Source organism: Nematostella vectensis, chromosome 2, assembly GCF_932526225.1.
Source record: "Nematostella vectensis chromosome 2, jaNemVect1.1, whole genome shotgun sequence".
Lineage (NCBI taxonomy): Eukaryota > Metazoa > Cnidaria > Anthozoa > Actiniaria > Edwardsiidae > Nematostella > Nematostella vectensis.
Window position 1 is genome coordinate 9,754,029 of NC_064035.1, and position 20,919 is coordinate 9,774,947.

General features: G+C 43.2%; 3 protein-coding genes across 3 annotated transcripts; 2 read left to right on the top strand and 1 right to left on the bottom strand.

Annotated features, from left to right (window-relative positions):
* The first annotated feature begins 2,533 nt into the window (after positions 1 to 2,533).
* LOC5521325 (major facilitator superfamily domain-containing protein 6) lies at positions 2,534 to 6,409 on the top strand. The gene is made up of 2 exons (XM_001641081.3): positions 2,534 to 4,341; positions 5,296 to 6,409. The coding sequence occupies exons 1-2, from the start codon at positions 2,760 to 2,762 to the stop codon at positions 5,508 to 5,510; spliced, it is 1,797 nt and encodes a 598-aa protein (XP_001641131.1). The 5' UTR covers positions 2,534 to 2,759; the 3' UTR covers positions 5,511 to 6,409.
* LOC5521324 (major facilitator superfamily domain-containing protein 6) lies at positions 6,335 to 13,842 on the bottom strand. The gene is made up of 2 exons (XM_001640961.3): positions 10,164 to 13,842; positions 6,335 to 7,840 (listed from the first exon to the last, which is right to left on the bottom strand). The coding sequence occupies exons 1-2, from the start codon at positions 11,605 to 11,607 to the stop codon at positions 7,620 to 7,622; spliced, it is 1,665 nt and encodes a 554-aa protein (XP_001641011.1). The 5' UTR covers positions 11,608 to 13,842; the 3' UTR covers positions 6,335 to 7,619.
* Positions 13,843 to 14,114: 272 nt separating this feature from the next.
* On the top strand, positions 14,115 to 18,475 carry LOC5521213 (major facilitator superfamily domain-containing protein 6). The gene is made up of 2 exons (XM_001641080.3): positions 14,115 to 16,183; positions 17,607 to 18,475. The coding sequence occupies exons 1-2, from the start codon at positions 14,662 to 14,664 to the stop codon at positions 18,011 to 18,013; spliced, it is 1,929 nt and encodes a 642-aa protein (XP_001641130.1). The 5' UTR covers positions 14,115 to 14,661; the 3' UTR covers positions 18,014 to 18,475.
* The last annotated feature ends 2,444 nt before the right edge of the window (positions 18,476 to 20,919 follow it).

The window sequence follows — 20,919 nt, forward strand, 5'->3', positions numbered from 1 at the left end:
AGACACGGAGATGTGGCTATGCTATTGTTTTCTCGACCAATCAGACGCCTCGCCTCTCAGCAATAAATTAGATTGCCAAAATAAAAAGAGCCGATTAAAACCGTTTTTTCCTCGACCTCGAATATGTATCTTTTTACAACTATGAATCTTTACGACTAAACATCCTCTAATGTTTTGAATACTTCATACCTAACAACTAGTAAAAATCATCAATACTATTGAACGTCTTATATCAATAGTTTTAATCTCCCTTTTTTATTTTATTGGTCAGAGTAGTTCGGATATTTTCCGCTGAATATTACAGTAATTTCCCTGTTCAATCTCGTTACAGTCTAAAACAGAATCGAGGCTAGAGGCACGGACGCATCGCACAATTGAGGTATGTATTTTGCGTGGGAGCTCATGGTCCATAAATGACGAGAACGTTGTCATGACTACATCCCCCTCAAAAGCATTGTGTGGGATTCTCAAGCACGCGCAGATGTTTGTTTCGTTACATGAAAAATGAAGCCATTCAACACGGCTGACCGCGAGTACCTTTTATTACACTTAATTTTCGCGATGTCAAAATGTTTTTCTCGATTTCGCTATACTTTAGCTTTAGAGGGACGTACCATTAGAAAAATGGAATAAAAAAAAATCATACACGATAAAAAAAAACCTTAAAAAGAAATTCATGCAGCCCAAACCAGACACAAAAAAAATGCATACAACTTATGCAGAATGCATACGTCCAGCCTGAGATTTCACAAAATTTTAAAAACATGCTAAAAACATGCCGAGGGTCAGAGATGTCTTGGAGACAAGAAAAAAAAAAACATGCACTACTTGGACCTCCCCCCCCCTCCCCCTTCACTTAACTAATGGTCCGTCCCCTAATTTAGAATGACAGGTCTGGGCAGCAGGCCCGTATCCAGGATTTTGAACGGGGGGGGGGGGGAGTTCGTTTACCCATTTAGCGGACCATTTTCTCTTAGGTAGCTCGTCCTAGCTTGCAGTGGTACTCAATTTTACTTCATCAGGGCGGACCTTCAAGTCGTGTGGGTTCTTCCAAACCCCCCGAACCCCCCTGGCTACGGGCCTGGGCAGCACACGCATAAAGAAATACTAAATACAATAATTGAATAATTCCAAGTAGGAATAACACAATAATATATAATAGCTCAAGGCAGTCACGAATTTGTTGGTGACAAAGCCAACAAATCTGGTGGTAGATGTGGAACCTTGGTCTTACGCCTTTTTGGGATAATAAAATTGAGAAAAATAAGAGAAACTGAAAAACTTTAGCGAAGAGTAATCTATCAATCCCCAAGAGATGGAGAATTGCCCTGGGACAACAAAAAGAGGCTCCTAAAAACACTAATTAATAAATTCCTTGATCCAGCCCTCCGGTGATGAATCTTACTTAGTTCTTCATCAGTTAATCTGAACAACACCCTCAATACCATTGTTAGTTTATACATTTTTAGGTATCAGATAAGGCAAGAATGCCTATTGTTCATGTCTTCGGATATCGATGGAAATCCCTGTTTTCTATATATATTTGTATTTGAGGTCGCCTTTTTGGGATGATAAAATTGAGAAAAATAAGAGAAACTGAAAAACTTTAGCGAAGAGTAATCTATCAATCCCCAAGAGATGGACAATTGCCCTGGGACAACAAAAAGAGGCTCCTAAAAACACTAATTAAAAAATTCCCTGAATTCCTTGATCCAGCCCTCCGATGATGAATCTTACTTAGTTCTTCATCAGTTAATCTGAACAACACCCTCAATACCATTGTTAGTTTATACATTTTTAGGTATCAGATAAGGCAAGAATGCCTATTGTTCATGTCTTCGGATATCGATGGAAATCCCTGTTTTCTATATATATTTGTATTTGAGGTCGCCTTTTTTGGATGATAAAATTGAGAAAAATAAGAGAAACTGAAAAACTTTAGCGAAGAGTAATCTATCAATCCCCAAGAGATGGAGAATTGCCCTGGGACAACAAAAAGAGGCTCCTAAAAACACTAATTAATAAATTCCTTGAATTCCTTGATCCAGCCCTTCGGTGATGAATCTTACTTAGTTCTTCATCAGTTAATCTGAACAACACCCTCAATACCATTGTTAGTTTATACATTTTTAGGTATCAGATAAGGCAAGAATGCCTATTGTTCATGTCTTCGGATATCGATGGAAATCCCTGTTTTCTATATATATTTGTATTTGAGGTCAAATCATTTTAGTTGGCTAGAGAAAAATTAACATTTGCAATTTCCCTGTATATCCACCTAAATTCAAAGAAACTTGCTTATAACATTGTCGTGAAAGTATTTTTGTGATAAAAAAGTGCTCCTTTTCCCTCTGGGAAATTACTTCACAACTTTTCGGAGGTTTTTTTTTTACATTCTAGCCAATTTGCGTATTAGATTTATTCTAGCACATCAATTTAATGCAAATTTTATTAAGCACATGAATAGTGCCATCCATCGGTTCCACGTCTTAAAATGAAAACAAAAAAATTATTATTCCTATGAATGTCAGGGTCCCCGAATGAGATTTGTAGGTGATGTTTTATCATGTCTCTTATTAGCAAAGTGCAAGTCACAACTAATAAATGCAAATAAATACCGAATAAAATATGCAACAATCCGTGTGGTTTTGCATCAGTGGAGCATATCGTGCTAACCCAATCGCACAGTTAATGCGTTATTTCGCGTCGTTTATGTTTGAGACCAATGCTTAAAGCGTCGCTTCATTGCCAATGTTGAAATGGTGAACAAGCAAGCTGAAGCGATTGAAAAGGACCCTATAATACAGAGCCTTGAGAGGTCTAGCTCTTTGGTTATTTTAAATCAGTTACGTCGCTTTACGAGATGTTTACTTGACCCAGATTTACTAGCGGCGAAAGCCTTTTGCTTTTTCTTGTATGGGGCTTGTGGAGCGTTGCTGCCGTATTTACCACTGTATTTGAAGCAGTTTGGAATTCACGCCTACCAAGTTGGGATTATTCTAGGGATTGGTCCAGTTGTACAATGTCTAGGTGCACCAGCGTGGGCAGCTGTAGCGAACAAGTGGCGAATAGGCAAGTTTATTTTTCTTAGCGGAATTCTTTCTTGGCTTGTGAAAGGACTGTTGATATTAGCAGTTCATCCTAGAGCACAAGTTTGCATTCAAAGCTACAAGAACACGACGACGAATATAACCTATGTCCACGCGTATCACTTATGGAAAAATAAATTAAGCAACACCGAAAAGCAGTGGAGAGCTGTTTATCCAAAGCCGACAGTCCCGCCAAAGTTTGTGAGTACAACAACCGTGCATAGAACCAGTGCAAATCCCAATCAGAACTCATCAATCCCTGCCAATAGAACAATTCTTGAAGACGTACTTGGTGATGATGATTACTATGGAGATATTTTTGATGGGAAAGACAATTTAGGAAGTCTTCAAAAGACAAGAAGATTGATGGCTGTAGTACCACATCACGTATTAATCAACCAAATTTATACCAACCGTGAATCCAAATTACAAACAACTAAATTCAGTAAATCACTAAACGTGACAGTGATGAATGAAGTGCAAATCGATAGACAAGAGCTTAATGACATATTCCTCATAATTCTATTGTTTGTTCTGATCGGGGACTTTCTCCAGTCCTCCACGTTTACCCTTGCCGATGCATCTGTACTCAACCGGTTGGACGAGGACCATCGTGAGAGCCCCACTGGTATGCGAATTGCAGGTTGTCTCGGAAGTATGATAGCTGTTATCTTGGTTGGCACCATTATATATGACTCTAAGTACGACCTCTGTGGTGCGCCCCGCGCTCTTTACTACGTTGCCTTCTACTTCTTCATCGGGTTTATGTGTATGGCATTTGTGAACTCTCTATGGTTCCAGTTTTCATACCACGACGACCGCGGTTGTGGAAGTGTACTGAAAGTCATTTCGCTGTTTACAAATCGCGAAGACAGCGCGTTTCTCGTCTGCGTTCTCTACGTTGGACTCTGCTATGGATTCCTGTCACATTTCCTGTTCTGGTTCGTAGATGACCTTGGGGGACACACGCTTATAATGGGAACTGCAAGTGCGCTTAGAGAACTTACAGCATTGGTGTTTTTCTTTGTCGGCGACCGTCTCCTTCCGTTAGTGGGTCAGACGAATGTGATGGTTATGACCCTGTTATGCTACTCGGCTTGTTTTTTCACCGCCTGGAGACTTACCACTGATTTGTGGATCATTGTCGCGTTGGGGGTGGTAGAGGGGGCAACGTTTGCTTCCTTTTGGCGCTGTTGTGAGAAGTACTTCGCCTACCTTGGGACGCCAAAGAAAATTATCGACAGCACTCAAAGTAAGTAGTATTATATTAATTAATCCAATTAATACACGAATCTATCTATCTCTGGCCTTGCGACCTACCCCACAACTATTCACCTATCTGATATCTGGCATGTCCATGGTCCATTTACAGAAAACACCTCCTATATACAGAGCTATACAATAAGAACTACAAATGCTTGTAGGGGTAACAGGCAATTGGGGGATGTCCCGCACCCCTCCCCCATTAATCATTAAAGCCATATTCAATTTCAATACACAAAGTGCCCCCTCTCCCCATCGACAGTGCTTCGTTACTATCATAGCATTAGAATGGGTACAGCTAGTTGTTTACCGTCACTCACCAGAAACCGAAACAATTGGTCAGTTTTCCCGCGTTCACGTAATAATAGAGACCCATGGAGCAAACTAGTACATAGACTGAGCTAGTACATAGACAAGCTAGTTGTTTACCGTCACTCACCAGAAACCGAAACAATTGGTCAGTTTCCCCGCGTTCACGTAATAATAGAGACCCATGGAGCAAACTAGTACATAGACTGAAAAATGGTCTGCCAGCACCGTTAAGCATCCCTCCTGTTAAATATCTTTTTTTATTCTTCCTCTCTTTGAATGATGACCCATTAGCGGCGTAGCCAGGATTTATAACAGGAGGGGGCCCCAAGGGGACATGAGGGTGGGGGGATTTTAAGGCATTATCTCCTGTATTTTAGACAATGTCGCACACATTTATTGTATTTTTTACTGCTCTCTCCCTCTCTCCATTTCATATAATTAATATATGGTTCTGATATCGCTTAAGTTTATTTATCACCTTAATTTTTACAAATAATTACCACTTATAGAACTGTCATAGAACTGCCATTTGGCAATTGCCATTCACCGTTCGCGCTGACAACCTTTATAGGAATAGGTGTATATATGACCGTACAATGAACATTGCGTAAGTTGTTATATTCTGTTGAAGGTTTCCTGCAGGCTGTATTCTGGGGACTGGGCAATGGCGGTGGCGCCATGGTTGGTGGTTCGCTCATCACGCAGTTTGGCGCGAGAACGACCTTTGGCGCGTTTGGCGTGACGTCACTAGTCGTGTGTTTGCTGTATGTGATCTATTGTTACGTCCTCAGCGAGCTTAGCAAGGAGAGTTCAGGAGACGATACAAGTAGTGACGACGACCAATGACAACGATGGAATGGAAGGATCATGATAATTAGTAATTGATTTGAATTTTGAACTGCAAAGAGTATAATAAAGACAGTTATTTTGGGGGCATTTGGCGTATTATAAATCTGGCTAGAGGATCAATAATTTAACCTGAAAAAACTGGAATAAATAATAATAAAATAATAATGGACAATTATGGCACGATGCACCATATCATTCAACCAGGGAGGCGTGGTGACTGGAGATGCAACTGTATATAATTTAAGCTTATTTCACGCTTTGTTTGCTTCGCTTGGAGCAAATCTGGTATATTCCAATCTCTATTTTTTCTTTTTATTTTTATTTCTAAAGCTTGGTCTTACCAGGCCACATTTCAACACGTTTTGGGTGTTATCACGCTATTTCTTGGAGAGATATTTGTTCCGGAAGTTTTAGGCTGCTAGCGCTCTTCTGTGAGTGTATTCGGAAATGGCTGTTTTCGGAGTTTTAGGACTCATGTGGCGCGCGAGACAAAAAGGGAGGGGGGGTATGAGGGAAAGAGGCCCTTCCCCCTTCCTCTTCTCTCTCTCGCACGCACAGGAATCCCGAAACATTCATTTCCGAATAAACCCACAGGAGAGCCAGCTAGCTAAGAAAATATTAGCGTTACAATATTTGTCACGATGCGAGTCCATTGCACAATGGAGTTACTAACCGCCAAATTCAGAAGCAGAATTTTACTCCAATAAGAGCACAGAGATCGCATCAATGGAATACAGTTGCGTCGCCATTCCTCACACCTCCCTGATTCTGCATACTGTATTTTACTTTATCACGTAGGAGATCAATAAGATGTACAAAAATACTCCAGTCATCATTTATTTTTGTGAAAAATAAACTATGAAACTCAAACAATTCATCTTGAGTACAAGAGTAAAGAGAGTGAGACTTTTGTGTTAAACTATGTTTTATTATACAATAGGGGACTTGCGCTAAGAGATCTCGTGACTTTTTGGGTGGCAAATTCAAACCAAAATAATCAAAGTCAAAGAAATGACTGCGCCCGTCACATCAGAGAACGACGAATGGAAAGGGAAATTCTGGCTTTTTTCCTAAGCGCTGAATAATTTTGCCGCTAAAAGCCTGAACGCGAGCTAGTTTGCCATCCAAAAAGTCACTTGATCTATTAGCGCAATTCCCCTATAAAATTATCAAGTAAAACGCCGCAGTTCATACAGATTCTTGAGGGAGATTGCATCATAGGTCTTGCAGCCTGCTTGAAGACCCGGCGTACTTTGAGGTCGCTTGGGGCCAAATATAGCTCCACAGGCGATAGAAGTAAGCGAATGTATTAAGGCTGATTAAGACAGTACGAAATAAACGTATGCGACATGCCTACGACATGGCTAAGCCCTGAATTACACACTTTCGCACTGAATAAAGGGGGCGTCCACACTAACACGGATTCGTTTGAAACCGCATACTTTTTGATACGTTTAGGCCTTCCGTCCACACTAGCACGGAGGTCGGATCCAGCGAATCCGGATACTTTTGAAAACGCCGTCGAAAGTGAATCAAAATGAATCCGTATAATTTTGTCCGTAGTGTGGACGGTCGAATCCGTATCAAAATGAAAACGATAACGTCATATCGCAGGCGAGCGCTGCTTTGAGCATGCGCATATCATAAAAATGACGTCACCCTGTACCTTTCAGCGTTTCCAAACGTTTGAATCCGTGTTGTTAGAGTGGACGGCTGGATCCAGGCGAACACGATGCGAAAACGATAGTGTGGACGCGAATCAAGTGATGCGTTTTCGGCGAAACAAATCCGGATACTTTTGAATCCGTGTTAGTGTGAACGACCCCTAAGATTCTTGTAGTTGAGTAGCAGAGTCGTAGGCTGATTTACACGACTCGAGTTGTAGCCTTTAGGCCCTAGAAGAAGTTTTGTAGTAATTGAGATATATAGAGTTATAGAAGTGTCAGTTTACAAAAGACAAGCCATTAAGTTTTAAAACAGAGCTTAAAAGCGAGAAAGAGAAGTATTAAAAAGCAAAGCTGGAGAGAAGCTTGGAAAGAGGCAGTCGCTTTTAAAGTTTGGTTTATTAGCGTATGGTTCAGGCGTGTGGATTGGCTACGAGCAGCATTATTTTTCTTCCTCGAATGGAATTGGAGTCCACTCTCGTTTGACGTCTTTCCGTTTCTTCTCCATGCAGACATGAATTACAGACATTGCAATTAGCAATGCAAACGACAGCACTCCGCCCGCGTAGAATGATGGGACGGCGCCATATTCGTCAATGACTACTCCTCCTAGAATAGCTCCCAGTCCTCCTCCTAGTCCCCAGTACACGCCCTGAAGAATACCTGAAAACGAACAGAAATCCAATAAGGTCTATTCACGGAGATCAGGGCAACCCGGACATTCGGTTCGTCCTGTCCGCCTTGACGCCCTGTGGGTCCCTGCACTGGGTCTAGTATCAGTCCCCGCACTGGGTCTAGTATCAGTCCCCGCACTGGGTCCAGTATCAGTCCCCGCACGGGGTCCAGTATCAGTCCCCGCACGGGGTCCAGTATCAGTCCCCGCACCGGGTCTAGTATCAGTCCCCGCACCGGGTCTAGTATCAGTCCCCGCACTGGGTCTAGTATCAGTCCCCGCACGGGGTCTAGTATCAGTCCCCGCACCGGGTCTAGTATCAGTCCCCGCACCGGGTCTAGTATCAGTCCCCGCACCGGGTCTAGTATCAGTCCCCGCACTGGGTCTAGTATCACTCCCCGCACGGGGTCTAGTATCACTCCCCGCACGGGGTCTAGTATCAGTCCCCGCACTGGGTCTAGTATCAGTCCCCGCACTGGGTCTAGTATCAGTCCCCACACTGGGTCTAGTATCAGTCCCCGCACTGGGTCTAGTATCAGTCCCCACACTGGGTCTAGTATCAGTCCCCGCACTGGGTCTAGTATCAGTCCCCGCACGGGGTCTAGTATCAGTCCCCGCACTGGGTCTAGTATCAGTCCCCGCACCGGGTCTAGTATCAGTCCCCACACTGGGTCTAGTATCAGTCCCCGCACTGGGTCTAGTATCAGTCCCCGCACTGGGTCTAGTATCAGTCCCCGCACTGGGTCTAGTATCAGTCCCCGCACTGGGTCTAGTATCAGTCCCCGCACTGGGTCTAGTATCAGTCCCCGCACTGGGTCTAGTATCAGTCCCCGCACTGGGTCTAGTATCAGTCCCCGCACTGGGTCTAGTATCAGTCCCCGCACTGGGTCTAGTATCAGTCCCCGCACGGGGTCTAGTATCAGTCCCCGCACTGGGTCTAGTATCAGTCCCCGCACTCGGTCTAGTATCAGTCCCCGCACTGGGTCTAGTATCAGTCCCCGCACGGGGTCTAGTATCAGTCCCCGCACTGGGTCTAGTATCAGTCCCCGCACGGGGTCTAGTATCAGTCCCCGCACCGGGTCTAGTATCAGTCCCCGCACCGGGTCTAGTATCAGTCCCCGCACGGGGTCTAGTATCAGTCCCCGCACCGGGTCTAGTATCAGTCCCCGCACCGGGTCTAGTATCAGTCCCCGCACGGGGTCTAGTATCAGTCCCCGCACGGGGTCTAGTATCAGTCCCCGCACCGGGTCTAGTATCAGTCCCCGCACCGGGTCTAGTATCAGTCCCCGCACCGGGTCTAGTATCAGTCCCCGCACTGGGTCTAGTATCAGTCCCCGCACCGGGTCTAGTATCAGTCCCCGCACTGGGTCTAGTATCAGTCCCCGCACCGGGTCTAGTATCAGTCCCCGCACCGGGTCTAGTATCAGTCCCCGCACCGGGTCTAGTATCAGTCCCCGCACTGGGTCTAGTATCAGTCCCCGCACCGGGTCTAGTATCAGTCCCCGCACTGGGTCTAGTATCAGTCCCAGCACTGGGTCTAGTATCAGTCCCCGCACTGGGTCTAGTATCACTCCCCGCACGGGGTCTAGTATCAGTCCCCGCACTGGGTCTAGTATCAGTCCCCACACTGGGTCTAGTATCAGATCCCTTATGTCTGGTGCACACTAGTGACATAACGATATGTGCGCGCGCACTCTTATGTTATACGTATATGTTACGTATATGTTCAAGTGTGAATGGTTCGACATTATGACATCAGCCCGACATAACGACATGAACATGACGACAAAAGAGAAAAAACATGTTCTAATGTTTTAATGTACAGTATCATGTTTCTCTTAACTGATTCGCCCTGGGTCCCATAGCAATGGTGCGCAGGCGCGTACACAGTGCGCCCCCCCCCTTTGGTTATTTTAAACAATCCTCAAATACTATGCTTTTTTCCATATGATACCTATAATTGCGCAACCCATATCCTTGGTACGCGCCTGGTTCGTATACCATATCTCTTACGGTCCCTCTTCTAACATGTCCCGGGAATGGCTCGTATCAGATCCCCATACGATACACCTATTTTATGAGCCGCCCTGAGTCTCCGGAAATGGTCCAGACGCGTACCTAGGATTTGCTGAGGGGAGGGGGGGGGTGCGTAGTTATAGGTATCATATGGAAAAAGGATAGTATTATACAATATGCGTCGTAGATATTTATCTAATAGAGATATATAGTACATGCCATCAACTAATAAGGATCGATGTAAATGAATAATTCCAACCACTATGTATTTGATCGGAGCAAAATGGCGACCCTTACCTTGCATAGTGGCAGCCCCACTCATAGGCGTGGCATCCGCCATGTACGTAACACAGGTAGACCAAGACGTACCATACGTCAGACCCTCAAGGAATTCCAAAGGGAAAGCAAGCCACGGGTTACGCATCACGGCTAGCCATACAAACAGGGAAAAGTAGCTCAGTATAGAGAGAAACGACACGCAAATGTGACCAAGTCTATCAGTTAGGTAAGAGTTTACGAAAAACGCAATTAGTAGGCCCGCGGCCCGCATTGTCGTCGCTGAGCCCATGAGAAGTTTACTAGCTCCCAAATCTTCTAGATACCAGTTTAAAAAGTTAAAAATAAGTCCATTACTGAAGCCCAAAAACCAGGCAATTGTCATGAAAAAAGCGTACTTTGGTTGAAGAAGGATTTTCCACACGGCGCATTCGTCCACTTTTCCATCATTTCCATCGTCCTCGTAGGTAAATTCGAAAAGAACTGCTGCAAATAAGAGCGCGAGCAGCATCACTCCCGCAAAAATGTAGAACAGATATTTATAATCGTTGTGCGTTTCTCCGCAGTATTGGAAGCGAGTTGTTTCAAGGACTGCGCCAACGATGAAAGAAGCCGTCGCATAACCAAGTGAGCCAAACAACCTCGTTTTCCCGTAGTGTTTCCTTTTTTCCTGAAGCTTTTGCAGCAGTGCCGTGTCTGCAAGTATGAAAGTCGGGGCCTCAAGAAATTCGCCTCCGACCACAAGGATCATAAGCCACATAAAGACTTTGTGTATCTCGTGAGGATCACGGATCAACTCGAAATGCCGAGATTTAGTGTCGTTTCCACCAAGAAATCCCGCGTCTTTTGACGTGTTCACTGTCCTTGTAACTCTCCATCTGTTACCCGTTTTGCTAACTATTTCAAACTGTCCATTGTTACTTTTTACTAGTTTAGGCTCATCTTGAAAGTATTCAGTTTCTAATTCAGGCTCAGGAATATCAGACCTGCCACGCCCGCCGGCTGCAATGGGAAGCTTAACCTCCCTACAGACCGTATTTCTTGGCTGTGGAAGCAAGAGAGCCAAAGTCATAACAATCCAAGCAACAATTGAAAAAAGAAGCACTGCTTTCCGCGCCTTGAACTTATCGGATATCACCGACCAGAAAGGAGCACTTGCAAACTGTATTAGAGGTCGAATCCCAGCTAATAGCCCCACAAGGCTGGCGTTAAGTCCAATTTGTCGAAAGTACAACGACATATAAGGAAACGAAGAACCAAATCCACCGAAAAATAAAAAGTAGAAAGCCTTATAAGATAGCAGCTTAGTGTCAATACGAAATTCTCCCGCTAGTTTGCTTCTTAAGTTTGACTTTTTGTCCGAACTATCGCTTCCAGTTTCTTCGTCAATTTTTTCCCCTCGAGCATCTGTGTCTTCAACCTTTGACTGGTTATTACCATCAGATTGATTTTCCGATGCTGTCATTCTCGTGAAATGCTCTGTAATGGGGTTAATAACCCCTGTCTTAAGTATCACACGCGTAGGGACTCTATCTCGACGAGATGAGAATATCTGTTCGCGAGAAGAGGAACATTTACGCCACCCGCAGAAACCTGTTTTACCAGTGTACAGTGATGCCTGGAGACATACCGGTAACGATCACGCTGTCACCTTGGACCATGGGCTCATGATTCCCATAATGCACCGGAGTTGCATTAGGACACGGGGGATGTTTACCAGTTAGGAAATTCCGAAAAGAGGTCCCTATTTTTCCGGGGTAACGTGCATCATTTGCTCCTGTACCCACTAGGTCGTGGGTATTCACTGTAATTTGAGATTGTTTTAATCACGATTTCAAACTAAAAGTCAGACATTGCCCGCACAACCAGTATGGTCCTTGGTCCGCCATATTGTCCGTCATATTGTCCGTCATATTGTCTGTCATATTGACCGCTTGGAGCCACGGGGTACGCGATTTCCGGAATTTCTGGTCAAAGTAGACCACCTCTCAAGCAATACCGCCTTTTCCGGAAATTGGGATGGATCATTTACAAAATATAACCAGAATCACCGGGATTTCTGATAAGATCCCACAGAATCCCTGTCTGATAAAAAAAAAAATCCCAACAAAATGCCGACCGAACTATTCGTACTATTGATTCGCGATTGCTAGGTTCGACAATCGTACATAATCGAAACAAAAATTTTCCGAGCTCAATCGAACTCAAAAAACCAATCGAATATTCAATTGTTCAATTGCGCTCGTTAAATAAAATATATATTTCAAAAAATACACTCAAATCATGATCGGAACTTCCAATTGATTTAAAGTTTCGATTTTATTTGATAAAATGTTCGATTACCATGAGTTCCATTATGTTGGATTACCAAAGATAGCAGGCCGGGCAAAATATTTTTTTAGAAGAATATCAATTTTTGTTTAAAGGCCAATATTTTTTGCGAAGAAAGACGGAACCTCAGATATCCTAAATATCTTAAAGCGGAGCCCCATACCTAAGGCCCTGGCCAAACGAGGACATATGTTGCCGGAAACATGTTGTCCGCGCGCATTTTTCCTCAATGTTTCCCAGTTTGGCCACCACGAAAACATTGTTGCGCGACACAAATTTTGTGTCCAGGACACAAAAAATGTTTCCACAGCGAGGGAGAAACATTTCATGTTTCCAAGCGCGTGGAAACATTGTTTCCCGAATGTATCCTCATTGGCCACGCAAGGCAACATTTGCTACGCTCGTTGCCTGGCAACACTCGCGGTGTACCAAATCAAAATGGCGCACGAAGATGTCGTTGTTGTGCAGAAAAGACCAAAGAAATAGGAAAGGCTCTGGACAGACGAAATAGAGCGTTTGATTGTGTCTTACGAATATAGGAAATGTTTATGGGACATATCCAACAAACAAGAGATATTATTAAGTTCGGAATAATGTCTTAAACAATATAATAGTGCAAAGACAATTAAATTTTCAATTTTCTCTGGTAACTTGACAGATAAGAAATAAAGAATGGAGCAAATTTTAAGCAAAAATGTTTTTCATGTTTCTTTATTTTCACGCGCGCGCTAAGGAATAGCGTCATTTCAAATGAGCGCGCGCTGTTTTTGAATTTTATTTTCAATCAAATTTTTTTATCGTTGTTGCCGTAGAAAACTACTCCCAAGAAGCTCGCGTGATTGCCTTGTGTATACAGAACATTATTTTCAACTTAGAATTGATCAAAGTTAATCTACGGGTCTGCCTTTTCGATATTTACGGAGCTCTGTAATTGACGTGGACAGTGCGCGTGGCGCTGCAGAGGAAACATGTTTCCCGATGTTTCTTGTCCGTTTGGCCACCCGCGGAAACATTTAGGAAACATGTTTCCTCAATGTTTCCGACAACATGTGTCCTCGTTTGGCCAGGGCCTAAGAAAAAGTGGTATACAAAACAAATATGGTAACAAATATTGGTATCCCATCATCGACTCGAGATTTTGTGACGCGATGTCCCTCCTTCCGTCCCTTAAAAGCATCGTATGACGACCAAACTTGGCAGGTGTCATGTATGTGTCAAGGGAGGTGCAAAACTTTGGTCATGTGACTTATGACGTCATCGATGACGTCAATAGAGGCAAAAATATGGTGACGTAATCAAAAAAAAAATATTTACATTTCACGAAGGAAACATCATATGGCAACCAGACTCGGTAGGTGTCATGTAGGTGTCAAGGGGGTGCTCCAATATGGTCACGTAATTGTGACGTAATCAATGACGTCACTAGAAGCACAATATGCTGACGGTATCAAAATAAAAATTAATAAACATTATTATCTCCTGAAAGAAACATTGTATAACAATCAAACTTGGTAGGTGTCATGTATGTGTCAAGGGCGGTGCCAAGATATGGTCTCATGATGTGTGACGTCATCGATGACGTCACTTTAAGCAAAACTATCCCGATGTGATACCTATATTCATATCTCCTAAACGAAACATCATATGACAACCAAACTTGGTATTTGTCATGTATGAGGTGCTTTTTTAATAGGCACCAAGAATCGCGAAATCCCTGCTCGAACGTTAGAAATACCGCTTGTCCTGAATACAATACACCAAAAACCGGTATTCGACCCTGCCAAATTTTCGTCTTTAATAAGACTTCATCACAAAGCAATGAGAGTTTATTGTGACCTTTATTCAAGGATATAAGACAATTACGAGGTGATCAATCGTGAAAATATTCGAGGTACGGAGATTGACTGGAGACTTACGGAGAGGTTGGTAAGCCTGTGAGTTTCCATTTCGGCTTTATATACATGATTTATTTTTATTCTTTCTTATTCATTTCTAAAAATGGCAATGTTTTCAAAAGAGCACCAGCGTTTGATAGTCACCCGCTAATCAAAGTCCCGGATGTTAAGACAGACTGGTACTTTGAGGGGTCTGTTTTCGAATAGTATTGAACTCAGCGTTAAACTAAACTAAAAGAAAAGATAAAAGAAATCTGTTAAACAAAGACTAATCTACGAGGGCGAAGACAAGAATGACAGGCAACCCGAGAAGCGAGAAGCCATCTCCTACACTCGATGAACGGCGTGCAAGTGAGATTCCATTGTCCTTAAAGAAACTCGAGCTTCAACAAAACGGGACGCTTTCTAAAGTGAACAAGACTTTGCTGTTTTTCAAATACTTTTATTTCGTTTTCTATAGCGCTATTGGGACTGTGTTTCCGTTTCTGAATGGGTACATTCGTCAGATTGGTATTTCTAATGATCAGATGCAGATTCTCTCAGGAGTTCGACCCTTGATTCATCTGGTGTTTGCCCCTCTGTGGGGGGTCCTCGGTGATAGATGCATCTCTAAAAAGATGATCATACAATTCTCTTTGTTTGTATGGCTCGTTGTAACGATATCTATGGCGTTTCTTGAACCCACCGGTCAGACCTGCCAAGTGATTTCAATCAATCAAACAATCATTAAGGTGGTCAACTCCACAGAGGTAAAAACAGGGTTCTTTAGACGAAAACGAAGTATCATCGACATCGAGGAGTATCCAATGGATTATGGGTATGCGGCACACGCCATGAACACTCGGGGGACATTTGAAGCTACCTTTGGCTCAAGTAGTAGTGGGTCAGGATCACACGATCTCGATTCCTCAATTTCAGGAAGTGGAACCACCGGATCCGGAGATGATCATGTTGTCTTCAAAACCATGAAAACACACGAAAATCTTCCTACGCTTGCAATCAGCGACAAAGCACGAAAGGACGACGACGTCATTATAACTACTAGAAACCTATTCCGTAGTAGTTCCGGGGAGATATACGAGACATTCCTTACGGCTTTAGTGTTATTAATGACAATTGAGCTATTTTTGTGCCCAGTCCTTGTGTTTTTGGACTCCGTATTGCTGAACAGGCAGCATGAAGACAGTTTTTCATACGGCCAGCAAAGGCTTTTCGGTTCCCTTGGATATGTCATTCTTTTCCTTACTGTCGGGGTGCTGTTAGAGAGATCAGCAAGAACAGTCTGCGGCGATCTTTTTCAGGACTACGTTATCTGCTTCTGTTTCTTTTGTTTCATGACGGTACTAACACTAGTGGTGACAGTCAATTTCGACATCCCTTACATAAAGCCCGACCCTGACCCTCTGGGGAGACTCAAAGCTACATTCTACGATCGCCACCACGGGACCCTTCTCGCCTCTGTGTGTTTCATGGGGTTCTCACACTCTGTTCTAACCAGCTTCTACGACTCGTATCTCCTCAACAGCGGGGTTGACTACACGACTACAGTTGCCATAAACGTCTTTCGATTTTCAGGCGAACCTATCGCATTTTTCCTGAGCAGCATGATCCTAAACAGGGCAGGCACTATCAATGTTCTTTTCGGGATAATTCTCGTCACATCTGTGAATCTCTTTTGTAGCTCGTTTATCTCTGGCCCCTGGCATTTAGTGTCTTTTGGGTTTGTAGAAGGGTTTACATACGGGACATCATGGGTGGCTATGGCGACATATTTGGTTAGCTCCGCCCCGACTGACTCTACATCTACCGTGCAAGGTAAGTTCTAATGATAATGGCGGCTTACGAAGGCCTTTAGCACGGCATTTTCTCAAACTCTTAAGATTTTCTAAAACTTTTAATTCGAATACGTAATTCAGAAAGGGGATGATGATGATGGTGATGGTGGTGGTGTGTGGAATGGGGGTAGGGGAGTGGGGGGGAGTTAGTGCGCACCCTCTGTGACCACACCTGTACGCGTCTGTGGTTGACACCGGAACAAAAAACTTGTCAAAATATCTATGCTAATATCCGTAGGCCCTAGCCATCACAAACAGTGTGGCGTACAAACAGTACAGGAATTGCTGCGCCTGTGATGCTGCGAGCTGTTTTCGCCAGTACTGTGTGCGTTTCTTTTACCGCTATTGTTGCGCGGTGAGACAGACCTCTAGCTTTAAGCACCTTTATAACAAAGTGCTGCTGGCAAAAACATTGCGGGCCCACCTGTGCTGTTTGCACACCATAGGAGATGCAATGACGTAATTCGCCAACATTTCCTATTTTTCTTTTTGACTGTTTACAGGGGTTTTATGCTTTTACAAGGGCATACAACGAGACCCCTTCCCGAAAAGTGTCAAAATGGCATATTTCGTCGTTTGAATATGTTCTGATGTGTAAAATATCCATTTCAAAAGTTGCCAGGAATAAATCATCTGTTCCTTTTTCCCAAGAGGGACCATTCCTTTTTCCCAAGAGGGACCATTCCTTTTTCCCAAGAGGGACCATTCCTTTTTCCTAAGAGGGACCATTCCTTTTTCCTAAGAGGGACCATTCCTTTTTCCTAAGAGGGACCATTCCTTTTTCCTAAGAGGGACCATTCCTTTTTCCTAAGAGGGACCATTCCTTTTTCCTAAGAGGGACCATTCCTTTTTCCTAAGAGGGACCATTCCTTTTTCCCAAGAGGGACCATTCCTTTTTCCCAAGAGGGACCATTCCTTTTTTCCAAGAGGGACCATTCCTTTTTTCCCAGCCAGCAGTGATTAGGTATTGCAACCGCTCCAGCGCCCCTAAAAATATTCCCAGCACAACTTGTTCGGATCCAAAAATTTGCCAGCAGAACCATTCGGGACGATTTTTTTCCCCCAGCAACCGAGGTGTCTAACATCTTCCCAGCCAGCAAAAAAAAAAAAAAAAAAAAAAAAAAAAACAGGCTGCGGAACAGATCCGTTTTGTGCCCTTGCTTTTATGCGGAGGGTCACAGTCCCCAAGCACTTAAAGGTTATTTTTCCCTGTTCTAAGATTCTGTGGTAGCCTCACGTAGGTTACGGTAGAAATCAATCTTTGCACAGACAATGGTGACTCTAGCTCTCTTCTCTTTTTCTCTAAACGCAGTAAACGCTCCACACTAAAGAAAGAAATTAAATCTCTATCTTAAATGTATTATTTCTTTAGATCGAAATGTCTATCTTCCTTTTTATTCTAGGTGTGCTTCAAAGCGTGTACTGGGGCCTTGGCGGCCTTCTTGGAGTACTTATTGGCAACAATTTGATCAGCATGATTGGGTCAGCGGCGTCTCTCCGCCTTTTTTCTGTGATGGCCCTTGTGATCGCTATCATATTCACTATAGGGCTCCGAGGATTCTATTTCTCTGAGTCAAACTATTTCACCGCAATGATGACGCGTGTTTACTGCTTGGGCAGCGCGGCAAAGTGCGTCGTTATACCGCCCGGAAAGTCTGTTGTAGACAGTAATATACGTGGACTGGGACTAGACGTGGAGCGCGCGTCTAAGTCAAATTGTGGCGGCAAAAAAGATAGACGAAAATCAAAGCAGGAAAAAGGGAGCAAGTCCGAATGTGGTAGCGATACTAGAAATACACCCAGCCCTTGACTTTTCTACATCATTATCTGAAATAGAGTGACATTAATGGCAGTGTTACGTCACCTCCAAAAGTATGGGTAAAAAAGGTGCTATTGCATAAATGTAACTTTTTTTAATGAAAGAAAAAATAAATGACGGCAACATAGCAGCTAGGTGATATGTCTATTTCAAACAAGATTGCACTCGGAGATTCCGTGTCGTAACCCGCAGTGCTTCATGGTTACTAGCTAAATCAACAAGACTGTCATGAAGCGATAACTCGTTTCGCGCTGTTGAGCCCTCAAATGTAATAACTACCCACAAATGTTATAACAAGTTACCCACAAATGTAATAAACCCACAAATGTAATAAACCCACAAATGTAATAACATAGATCTTATGGATCTACCTGGGAAGGGGATGTTAAAGACATGTCTAGCACCTTTTTTTCTGAGGACATACAGCCCAAAATATATTTTCAACAAACCTTGTCCATTGTGTTCGGTCTATTTTGAAAAAAGACAGACAACAATGCTCACCATAAATGGCGTGCGGCTTCTCTTGAATTCAGTTCAAGAGAAGCCAATTGCAGTGTAATTTTCTTACTAAATCCGAAAAGAGCAGTTGAAAAATGTAACAGATAATCACAAATCTGCTCCAATACCCACCGTAAAACAGTGAATTTCGTGATTTCCACTTTTGCAAAAAGTGGTCACAAACACCTTATAGTATCCATCCTTTTATAAGGTCGCATTTTCTATTAAAGTGACGACGAAAAGAGTGACCCGAGCTCGTAATCTCGATATTAGGGTGATTTAGATCCACGACGCCGGCAAGAAGACGCCGCCTCGCGCACTTTCGATTGCGCGCGCACGCTTTTCTTGCCGGCGTCGCGTCCTGTTCAAGGGGGTCGTTTCTCAAAAGTCCCGGTAATTACCGGACCCGTTAGGGTACCGGGAGAGTTTACGGGATACTTTACCGGGCGAGGAAGAGCGTTTCTCAAAGCTTGCGGTAGCGTCCCGGTTGTTTACGGGTTCCCGATAGGCAAATTATAATTTTCAGAGTTAATGATTAGATCGGCTAAATAATTATTGAACAGCAATAGTTGTCGATGTCTGTAGACAACTAGTAACCCAAACACTGCTGTGGCATCGGCATTTTTCGAAAAAAAGACAAAGAACAAGTAGATAAAGTCTCATTTTGTAGCAAAACTTCCAATACCTTCGCAAAGTTGTTTACATTTTTTAGGCGCACGGTGACAGCTAAATGTCAAATCACTTGACAGAAAAGAAACCTGATTGGCTGGTAGGGAATCCCATAAAATGATGTTAGCCGTTAGACTTCTTTCCGGGCAGTGATATGGTTTCCTCAAGTTATAAAAATTCACTACAACTCGACACAACTTGAAAATGGCGAGATTTTTATCGGAAAAAAAGCAACAAATTGGATAGTTTAACTTGGCCAATTCTAGATGAACAGTTGATCTATAAATTCAGCTGAAAATATTAAGGAAAACATAGTTTTGGGTATCAAATATCGCATTAAAAGTAATTCCCGGTAAGTTAACGGGAGCTCTTGAGCTCCAGTAAGTTACCGGGCGAGTTACCGGGATTTTTTTCCGGGCCCGACAATAACGGGCGTTTTGAGAAACACCCGTAAAGTTTATCGGGGGCTTACCGGGTGACTTTTCGGGTTTCCGAGTTTATCGGGGCTTTTGAGAAACGACCCCCCAGGACGGTATTTCATGCTTTTTCACGTCCTCTTCAGGACGGGACGCCGGCAAAAAATAGCGTGAGCGCGCAATCGAACGTGCGCGAGGCGGCGTACTCCTGCCGGCGTCGTGGATCTAAATCACCTTATTTATTTGTCACGGCGGCTGATGGTTACAAAAAACAACCATAAGAAGTTTTGTGAAATAATTTTCATCCAATCAGAGTCTTGCTTAGTCCACTCAACTGGCTTTCCAACCAGGCCAGGCCGCGACAGAAAGCCAGGCGACCGCACTAGGCAAAATAGAGCATGAATCTGATTGGTGCAGAATGGTGTTCTGACTGGCGGAACAGAAAAAAAGCTATTTTGAAAACGGGATTATTTGCTTAGATTAATTGTTCACTCTAAAGATTCGGTATATTAATCGCGATAAGTTTGCAGTGATGAGTAACTAAAGCTTACGACGATAAACGTAACCATAGCAACGCATGACATACCAAGATAAACCATTTTTTCACTTTATATATATTCTCGAAGAGCCGACAAAGAGTAAATTCTTGTAGTCCAAGAAAAAATAAACACTAGTAGCATGCTCACGTCGGCAAAACGTGTTTTCACTAATTAATGACAAAAATCGCTAAATAACAGTGAGCTACATGCTGATGTCATAAACAGCAAATTAGATTTGATAGATACTGTTATGACGTCATCAACAACAGCCATGTATTCGAAGCAAACCCGAATAAATGTTTATCGAACACTGCCTAAACGTCTTTAGGCAGTGTCTAAATCTCTACCTGACATTATTACATTTGTGGGAAACTTGTTATTACATTTGTGGTAGCTGTTATTACATTTGTGGGCTCTACACGCGCGACCATGAAGGTAAACAAAGTTGAAATTTCGATAAAATGATTACAGCAGAATGTGTCTTGTTTAGTCCCCACCTCAGGCTCATAATCAGCGAACAGCGGTGCATAGTCACCGCTTTAGTCACTATCCGACGCTATTCACTTCGCCTTCGGCGAAAATTGTTAATTATACACCTAAATTTAAGAACATAGTTAAGAACCATCGGCCCAGCCCCAACTGAAAATTAGACGTACTTATAAAATAAAGAGTGTCTGTGTGTGACGTGCACTCCATCATGAGACTGATAATGAATAATATCGAGACGACGTTGCGCCATTCCAGCGGTATTTACTGGGATACCTGTGGTAGCCCA

Coding starts and splice junctions, on each gene's coding strand:
- LOC5521325 (XM_001641081.3), top strand. CDS start 2,760: ATGGTGAACAAGCAAGCTGAAGCGATTGAAAAGGACCCTATAATACAG. Junction 4,342..5,295: donor AATTATCGACAGCACTCAAA/GTAAGTAGTATT, acceptor ATTCTGTTGAAG/GTTTCCTGCAGGCTGTATTC.
- LOC5521324 (XM_001640961.3), bottom strand. CDS start 11,607: ATGACAGCATCGGAAAATCAATCTGATGGTAATAACCAGTCAAAGGTT. Junction 7,841..10,163: donor TGGGGCTGCCACTATGCAAG/GTAAGGGTCGCC, acceptor GTTCGTTTTCAG/GTATTCTTCAGGGCGTGTAC.
- LOC5521213 (XM_001641080.3), top strand. CDS start 14,662: ATGACAGGCAACCCGAGAAGCGAGAAGCCATCTCCTACACTCGATGAA. Junction 16,184..17,606: donor CTCTACATCTACCGTGCAAG/GTAAGTTCTAAT, acceptor TTTTTATTCTAG/GTGTGCTTCAAAGCGTGTAC.